Source organism: Micromesistius poutassou (assembly GCF_964030765.1).
Source record: "Micromesistius poutassou genome assembly, chromosome: 22".
Classification (NCBI taxonomy): Eukaryota; Metazoa; Chordata; class Actinopteri; order Gadiformes; family Gadidae; genus Micromesistius; species Micromesistius poutassou.
This window is the reverse complement of record NC_140292.1, coordinates 7,288,106-7,297,947: the sequence shown is the minus strand read 5'-3', so window position 1 is coordinate 7,297,947 and position 9,842 is coordinate 7,288,106. Positions and strand designations below refer to the sequence as shown.

The following is a 9,842-nucleotide window of genomic DNA, read 5'->3' as shown; positions in this document are numbered from 1 at the left end:
TTTTCCCCTGATAAGCGGCTCTAGCTCCTTACTTGATTGGAGATGTTGATGTCAATCTTGTTTTTGATGTGGTCCAGAGCCTTGTCCAGGTTCCCAGAACGAGCGGCGCGGAGGAAGCTGGTTGCCGCATCCGCCTGCGACAAGGAGTGAGGAGGTAGGAGTTAGGAAACAGGAATCTGAAGCGGGGGCGGGGGGGGGGGGGGGGGTGGGGGGGGGGATAAGGGACACTGGGAGGAAGGAAGAAGGAATATCGGGATTGGGAACACCGAAGTAGAAAAAAGGAGAAGAACCTCCGAAAGAAGGAAGGCAGAAGGACAGGAGAGTAAGTCACACACAAAGTTGCACGACAATGAAATCAATAGGACCCAGGGTGACATGAGCCATTCATCCCTTTAAACACGAAATAAACCTCAAGAGAAGGCACACGAAACAATAGAAGTCACACTGAAAACATATAGGATAAACAGATATATACATATACACCCCACCACGGCTAGGGACAGACCTTAGTTCCTTCTGTTCAAACACCATTTTACCACACCCACCCCCACCCCCCCACCCCCGCCCCCGCCCCCGCCCCCGCCCCCCTTTCCAGGCTGTCCTCCATCGTCTCCACCTCATCCTCCTCCTCATCCTCATGGTGTTGTTCCCGTTGAGCTCTGACTCTGACGTGAGGGCGGGGGGGGGGGGGGGGGGGTGGGGGTGGGGGGGACGCCTCAGCCACGGTGGTCTGGTCGTCTGCACGCTGAGCGCTCCGACCCGGCCCACACACACGCTGGCAGACGTTGGCTCACACACCTCCCCGTCTGTCCCATCTCCTCCCGGAGGTAGGCCTTCCAACGTGTGTGTGTGTGTGTACCTTTGTATGTGTGTGTGGGTGCTTTTCGTATATGTGTGTGGCGGTGCTTTCGTATGTGTGTGTGGCGGTGCTTTCGTATGTGTGTGTGGCAGTGCTTTCGTATGTGTGTGTGTGTGTGTGTGTGTGTGTGCTTTTGTATGTGTGTGTGGATGCTTTTCATATGTGTGCATGCGTTTGTGTCAGGCAGTTCAGTCATAGTTGTGTGGGTGTATGTGTGCATGTGAGTGTGAATGCGTGTGTGTGTGTGTGTGTGTGTGTGTTTGTGTGTGTGTGTAAGTGTGTGTGTGTGTCTGTGTGTGGGAGAGAGTGTGAATGCATATGTGTGTGTGTGTGTGTGTGAGATTGTGTGTGTGTGTGTGTGTGTGTGTGTGTGTGTGTGTGTGTGTGTGTGTGTGAATGCATGTGTGTATGTGTGAGTCTGAATGCATGTGTGTGTGTGTGTATGTGTGAGTGTGAATGCATGTGTGTATGTGTGAGTCTGAATGCATATTAGTGTGAATGCATGTGTGTGCGCGCGTGTGTGCGCGTGTGTGTGCGCGCTCGTGCGTGCGAGCGTGTGAACGCATGCGTTTGTGAGCGCGTGGGCGGGCGAATGTGTTTGATGCGCTAAGCCCATCATCTCCGTGCGTGGCCCTCCGTCAGCTCTACTGTAAGTGTGTGTGACCCGCCAGGGCCCCCCCCCCCCCGCCCCCCGAGGACACCAGGGGAGCGGGTGCGTAATGTACCCCTGACCCCGCCTGTCAGGGCCCCCGCATCATAGCGGCCCCTGCGCCGGCGCCCGCCCCCGCTGAGGTCGTTATGCTAAGCTAGCGCTGGCGTGGTCTGCCCTTATCATAATAAGGCTGGGTGGGGGGGGGGGGGGGGGCAGTGGGCTGTTTGTCTGCTGCTGTCTGCTCTCCAGGTACCAGAGGCGCCGGAGACTCCGGACAGCAACCGTATACACTGGAGGTTTTGAGCTTGTGTTGTCTTTGTTTTAAGCGTCATTTTACTAGTAGAGCTATTTTAACTTTTGGCGTTTTACTGTAAACAGGGTTGTTTTTATTTTTCTACTATATGCAAACATCCTTGTTGCAGTTGGTTTGTTTGTATGTTTGATTTGCTTGCTGTGTCGTCCTGTGTTTTCAAAATGAGTAATAATTGTAGAACGTATTGGGAACGGGCTCCCTTGTGATTCTGCACTTTAAATAATAACTGATTGATGGATTGAATGAGGTAAAGACGTCGGAATCAAAATACATGTTACCTAACTTGTATTTTTATGTATTTACTTATTTCAATGTATATCCCTATCTGTATTTGTTGGTTTTTGCCGTGCCAGATTGCCTGTACACGTGCAGCAACTCATTGAACGAGTCGAGGGACTTTTGAATGAAGGTCCATGAGGAATATAACATGGGAACAAGAAGAGGATGTTTTTGTTTCTGTTTGATGCCGTTTCTATATAAAATGCCTAGGCCCCTATGTTAGGATATATCTTTGTATTTTTGTATTTTTCTGGTCCCTTGCATCTAGTATCCCTCCTCTCCTCCTCCTGCTCTCCTCCACCCAGACCTCCTGGGCTTTGGTTCTGCCTCTCCTCGTCTGTACGTTCCCTTGATCTCCTGTTCTGTCAGCCCTCCAACATCGGACCTAAAGCCGGCTTTCTTCTTGTATTCCTCTGACACCTCTGTCTGAAACCCAACCAACCTCTCTCTCTCTCTCGCTCTCTCTCCGTCTCTCGCTCTCTCTCTCTCTCTCTCTCTCTCTTTTTCTCTCTCTTTATCTTTCTATGTCTCTCTCTCTTCTCATTTTATCTTTCTATGTCTCTCTCACTATCTTTATCTTCCTGTCTCTCTCTCTCTACAACTCTCTCATTGGGGCTTGATATGATGCACTTCAAAGGAGGCTGAGTGAACAATGACGCACTCATCGACACTTGAAGTCCTTAGAAGTAAACGTAGAGCAAGGACAGACACACAGAGCCCAGACAGACGCAATGACCATTGAGGGCTCCTGGTTTAAATGTTTGCCAGACAAATCCTGCTTTGCTCTTCAAGAAGCTCAATTGGCTGTCTGTCCGTTCATTCGACAACCATCGCCCACTTGAACTCATCGCTACTTACTGACTGTTTTAACTATCTCCTCGGCCGCTACCTGCTTCTCTCCTGCTTGTTTAAACTGCATCCTGTCTCTCTCGTTTCTAAGTGGCTAAGTGGTCGTCTGTGTGTCAGGACGATGTCTATAACTTCTTACCAGCTGGCGGTTTTCTGAAAATAACCGGGTGTGAGCAGTAAAAGAGCACTTTGTGTGTATATGTGTCTCACGTAAGTCTGTGTGTGAGTGTGTGAGTGTGTGTGTGTGTGTGTGTGTGTGTGTGTGTGTGTGTGTGTGTGTGTGTGTGTGTGTGTGCGTGTGCGCATGTCTATGTGTGTCAAACATCTTCCCAGGCGGTCCAGCAGCATGCATTCCCATGGATCCGTTTTTTCTTCTTTCTTCTCAACACGAGAAGACCTGCAGAACGTCTCGCCTGCAGACAGTAAAGTCATCCTATCCATGAGAGGACATAGTTACTCGCCAGCGGGCGATAAAATAACCCATTTACTCCAAGTACGCCCTTCTCCATTTCATGTTTTTTAACCCCCTATTTCCATTTCATGTTATATAACCTCCCTCTCCCCCTTACCCCCCTCCCAACCCCCCATTACCTCTACATCTCCCCTCCACTCTCTTCAGTAATCTCCTCAGAAAGCCTGCTTGCGTTGCGAGAGTCAGTGCGCCCGAATCGCCCTCATTCGCAACCACCGCTTTCAGTCTTTCAGCTCGGGCCGATAATCACGTTTACTACTAAGCTCTATCTCTTCCCCACACACACACACACACACACACACACCCTCCCGCCGCACTCTTTTTCGCCACTCCCTGCATCAAAGCCCTACCCTCACATTGTTGTTCACTGCTTCTCGTCTTTCCTCGGCCTGATGTTCCCGTTCTGTTGTATTCTGTCGTTCAATCGATAGCTCCCCGGGATTGACTATTTACTCTTTCCTTGAATTTTCATAGTGGCCTCAAATAGCCGTTGAGTTTGTGTTTTTCTGTTGCTGCCAATTATGCGCTTAGAGATCCCCGCCTCCGCCGACACGTTGGGTCGAAACAACACAAACGCACACTATTTTAGGTGATTCGGGTGTCTTGTAAAGCACTATGTAAATGTAAGCAATTTTTATTTGTCTTATCATTATTAATATATTATATCACATGCTCTCCATTTGGACATTTACCTAAAGAACAATGGGGAACTGTTGGGGAAACTTCATTGGCTGTGGCCTTGATGAGAAGCAGATTGAAGGCATGTAAGCAGACCCTTATCTTCTAACCTAAACCCTGACCCTCCAGTGAAGATGGCTTGCATCACGTTAAATGGAACCATCAGTGGTATAGTAGACAGGGCTCTGGGGACATTTCCACTAACTTCCCAGTCTACATTTACAGAAGGTATGTGTGACTTATAACGTGACCAGACACTTTAAACATTGGCCCTTGAACCCTACCTCGACAATTCAAATCAACACATCCCATCTTAAATGTCAGGGCCATAAACGATACAGCGAATACATCAAACAGATAAATGTCATCCATTACGCACAAAAATACACACAAATGACACAACCACACCACACCACACCACACATAAAGACCACAGGGAAATCCAACCGCTGACACAATCCAAAACACAAGAGAAAAGAGCGTTGTGGAGGCGACATCACTGGGACATTTAGCACCACCACACAGGGCAGGAGAGAGTGGCCGGACAGGGTCACAACACTGTAACACACACACACACACACACACACACACACTAAGAAACACACACACACACACACACACACACACACACACACACACACACACACACACACACACAGAGCCAGGGAAGCCACCACCACAAGAAGGAAGTCAGGGTCACAAGGTGGTCACCATCACGATCACACTCAAACCAAAAGCCCCCCGAAAGCCTCATCAGGACGTTTTGATTCGGTACGACGATTACGTAGTCGTGGGGTTATTTGAACCCACCGACGCCGCGTTGGCCCGGAAACCATTGCTTGGAGATGAATTCCAAGAAATGGTTTCGACTTTTACCGTTTTTAATTTTTTTTAATTTTTACTCTATGCCTCGCCCCTCCCTCCCCCCCGCCACCCCTAAATAAAAGCTGATGATCACCTAAAATCACAATTTCATTAAAAGCTTGGCACCACACTCAATTCACTTACAGGAAGGGAGAGAAAGCGAACACACACAGAAGAAGAAGAAGAAGAAGAAGAAGAAGCAGCAGTTGAAGAAGAAGGTAAACAGCAACAGGGGGGCGGGGCTTGGCGGGCAGGGGGAGCGGTGGGGGGGGGGGGGGGAGGTAAACCACAGCACAGAGTGTGTATCACGTTCACTCGGGACGTGGGAAGACTCCTCAGAGCACAGAGCACTACTGACCTGATGGGCATGCCAGCGTTGGACCACATGAGCCTAGAAGACAACACGCACACCAGCAACACAGCGAGACATAAGGCCAGTTAATGGGAGTCGACGTGGACTGGACACACACACACACACACACACACACACACACACACACACACACACAAACACACACGGAAGGCCTGGTAATGACATAATGGTAATGCAGATACACTTTGATAAGGTTGATACATAATGACAAGCACCGGCCATGGTCATGTTGGACGTAGGGGTGTGTGTGCTTGTGTGTGTGTGCTTGTGTGTGTGTGTGTGTGTGTGTGTGTGTGTGTGTGTGTGTGTGTGTGTTATGAAGTCTGAAGACATGAAGACACTGGAGAACACACAGTATATAAGGAACAAACATGGGCAGGTTGTGATTTAAACACACAACAAACACTGTTCAGCCTGTATTGAGGAATGTGAACAAGGACAGACAGACGACAGACTTGTATACATTCTTAGCATGTCACGATAGCATGTTGCCTCTGAAACAAAGAGCATGTGATGCGCAGCGAGTCCTTTGCAAGGTAACATAGATGATGACAAGAAATGCGCAGCGATAGAGAGATTGAAAGAGTCACCGTAGGGTGGCGTCAAACATACACATAAACAAACAAACAACGCACACGCGATCATTTAAATCAAAGCATTAGGAATGCTTCCACAATGAACCAACATACACATTCACATGTGCAAGTGCGCACGGATAATCGTGGGAAAAATTAACAAACCCGTAATCAAGCAGGTCAAACCGAGCCAGCGCAGTTGTTTCTACGATCAACAGAGCATAACGACAAACAAACTGAGGTGACGAGGTTTCTGAAATGATAAACGGGGACATTTGTAATTTAGGCGGTCCATATATCAAGCGAATACCACCCAAGGGACATATTTACATTTTGCCTATTACCATGGTCGTTGGCAGTCGAAGGTCGGGACAAAAGGTTTATGATGTGTTTTGTCTTTGGCAAACCAGCCAAAGCAGGCTCCTCGAACGGGAATCATAGTATATTGTATTGAAATACTATTGTTTATGATCCGGTATAAAGACGATAAATAGACCACGTAGCAAGGTCACGCCACAGCGTGAGACAAAGAGACTAATCACAACCATCTAGAGATTCATATCCATGAGCCAGCTAGGACCTTTGTAGTTTCAAAATCGATTTGTGTGATTTCCTAAAGCCTACGGGTGACATTCCCGTTGACAGCTCCATCCAGGGACAGGCTGTCAGAAACGGGGACGGTCCCGGGAACATGGGAACGTCTTGTCACCCCTAAAAGAGACTCAATCCCCAAAAGAAAATGTCTTAGAATAACTTAGATCTTCTGTCTGTTTGGGGCAGATGATAGTCACGGACAGAACAGTTCAATGTCATTATTCTAGTGACAGGGCATAGCAACGTGTGATCTCTGCTAACCTCATTCAGTGAGCAGAGAAGCTCTGTAGCCAGCAACAGGCCCGCTGCAATTCAAACACGAAAGCCACTGCACGTCCTTAGACACAGAACACGAAGACGATGTGTTTACAGAGCGATGAAGGGACATAAAAACGGTGGAAGATTGCGATGGTGTGATGAATAGTATATGAGCACACAGAACTATGCTCTCGCAATGGTCCCAACACTGCCTCAGATTCAGGGTAACAGGGTGTTTGTCTTCTTTTAATTAAGAGGTGAACCTTTGATTGAACTCTGTAAGCCACTGATGAGTTTAAGAGAACGATGCCTGAGTATTAGTTTACTTATTAGAGACTCAAAGAGACTAATTGAAATGAAAAAAAGGGATTCCCTTTTTCATAATTTTGTTGATAACTAAATATCATAATTTCCCACAATGTCATAATACCACAGCCCAACGTACTGTGTTAAATGGGTTTTAATTATCTGAAATATTCATTTCATAATTTTCATCCTGAAGCGATAAGCAGCAAATGTTTGCAATTTTCTTAACTCTACAAATGACTTGACTCGACTGATTGAGTTGATGTGACCCTTTCACTTCAAAGTCACACACACACACACACACACACACACACACACACACACACACACACACACACACACACACACACACACACACACACACACACACACACACACACACACACACTACAACCCGATGACTAGCAAACAAGCAAAGGCACACCAACAATAGCATTACATTATGTCACAGTGGCTGCGACAATCCTGTAGTTCATCTAAGGGTCGACGGAAAATGGCGATTTCACACTCATAATATACAGCCGATAAATATTTCAGAACCTCTGTGGGTAGTTCATCTCCATATTACACATTTTGAGAGAGCTAGTAACGATTTCATATGAATGAGCTTTGCCCAGCTTTGCGCGGGGGGGACATTCATTCCCTGCCTTTAATTGGCTGGATATCAATCGTTTCCTCTGCAGGTCGCGGAAAAACTGTCCGCCAAGCAATGGCGGCAATCGATGCTTCGCAACGGTTGTGTGTAAAACCACGGGTGATGTCACCGACACTACGTCCATATTCCTGACCGTCTGGGTGTGGACTCTGTGTGTTTTTCTCTACCTGGGCGGCGGGTGGGGGAGGAGGAGGAGGAGGCTCCAAGGCCACGACTAGCAGGCCACAGCCGCAGTCTCCACATCCCTCAGACGGAGGACTCAATAACAACACGAGTCGCCACAGCTAGACCTGATCAAATATTGATGGATTGTGTGCGGGCGTGTGTGTGTGTGTGTGTGTGTGTGTGTTTGCGTGTGGGCGTGCGTGTGAGTGAGTGAGTGTGTGTCTCCAGGTTTTAACAGGAGGCAGCAGTTAAAGGCAGACATCTACAGGGGCCGTGGACAAAACGATGCCGTCAACACAACGGGGTTGGATTCTTTGTCGTGATTGAATGCAGTATGTGAAGGCGCTTCACAATAAGGGTGTGTTTATTAAACATGAATTAAGATTAGTGCAGTAATAAGCATTATTATATATGTGACATGCTGGCTCTATTGCATGAAACATGAAATGGGAGAGACCACGCCGTTTTACAATAATAGAGAATTGATTAAAGTAATAAGATAATTTTAACAGAATTCAATTGGATAAAGATAAAGAAGTGTGGTGTAAGTCAGTTAAATGTAAGTAACCAAAAGTGTCTATGCAAAGTCAGTCTATGTGTAACAAAACGAAGGACAAAGAAAGCCAACACGCCGGGAGGAGGGAGCAGCCTCGACTGTTGTAAATGCAGGGCTTTTATCCTGCTGCCAATCAGGCACACCTGAACTGCATCACCTATTAAAGGGAGAGAGAGAGAGGACAGGCAAACCAAACAGCAAGGGTGGAGTCAAAGCAAGGGTGGAGTCAAAGACTCACCAGGGTCATCACATCCCCCCCCCTTAAGACAGAGCTTACTACTGCATTAACTAATGTTAATAAAGGATTAATTCATGAACCGTTATTGCACAGTGTAACCCAGTTTGTTTCTCTTTGGGAAGGACAAACCAAAAATCTTGTTTGAATTTAGGGAACATTTTTTGGTATTTCCGCTTTTGGCCTCACTGTGCGCTCCTCTAAAAGTGTGCACATCTGAAGCTTGTTTCGCAGTGCGTTGCCTTGAAGTGCCCTCAATGAAAAAGTCATGAGAGCCATCACGATGAGGCTCTTCCTGTTGTCTTGCTCTTCCTAAAACAGAGCAGATGAAATATTTATAGTTTCTGTCAGGCCACTGCGTCTGCAATCCATTACAATCAAAGCTCAAAGCTTTGCGCTCCCTTATTTTTATCCCTGGCTGCCTCACCATCTACAACACACACACACACACACACACACACACAAACACACACACACGCGCACACACACCCAAATACTGCAGACAACAATTCACACACGCACCGCATACATATGAGGCTACTTCATTGCATCTGCGTTCATAGCATGTGCAACCAACATATCCATATCACCGGTATAGCTGAAACGCTTCACAGACTAGACGAGTTGACCTTGCATGATCTTGGGACAAAACTAACATGGATAACACAGACGCTATTAACCTGGCATATGCACACACACGCCATGATCGTACACATAGACACGTAGATGAACAAGTATTTCATTTGAATGCACTTTTTCATTGTCTGTCGGAGGCAGACCAGAGCCTCTAAACATGACCAACGCCCAGCGCCCGTCAGAAGGCGTGCGCCCGTGCATTGCGGCAGAACGTTATTTACTGTGCTACGGGGCAACAGCTTTCACCGTGGTTTAATGATGAAGGCTTTAATACCTCTCTTCTCTAGCCCTAGTCATTGGGTCATTTCTGCTTTCACTGAACTGTGCACTGAGAGCTGATGAATCAGACGGAGAGGAAGGAATCATCACGAGATGAACTCCTCGTGATTTCACAATTGTGTTTCACACATCCGTCAGCTGCGCCCGAAATCACACACACGAGTGCCTGCGATTGGTCATTTAGTTTTCTTCTTCCTATTTCTCTCCCTCCACTCTCTCTCTCTCTCTCTGTCCCTCTCTCCCC

General features: G+C 47.3%; 1 protein-coding gene across 1 annotated transcript in view; it reads right to left on the bottom strand.

The window, feature by feature from the left end:
• ank1b (ankyrin 1, erythrocytic b) overlaps positions 1-6,261 on the bottom strand; it is a gene marked incomplete at its 5' end in the record, with an annotated part of 54,004 nt that extends 47,743 nt beyond the window's left edge. Inside the window, 3 exons of the mRNA XM_084486392.1 lie at positions 33-134; positions 5,282-5,357; positions 6,245-6,261. Coding sequence (XP_084342518.1) covers positions 33-134; positions 5,282-5,357; positions 6,245-6,261 — 195 coding nt within the window. The remainder of the gene's footprint in view (positions 1-32; positions 135-5,281; positions 5,358-6,244) is intronic.
• Between the last annotated feature and the right edge of the window lie 3,581 nt (positions 6,262-9,842).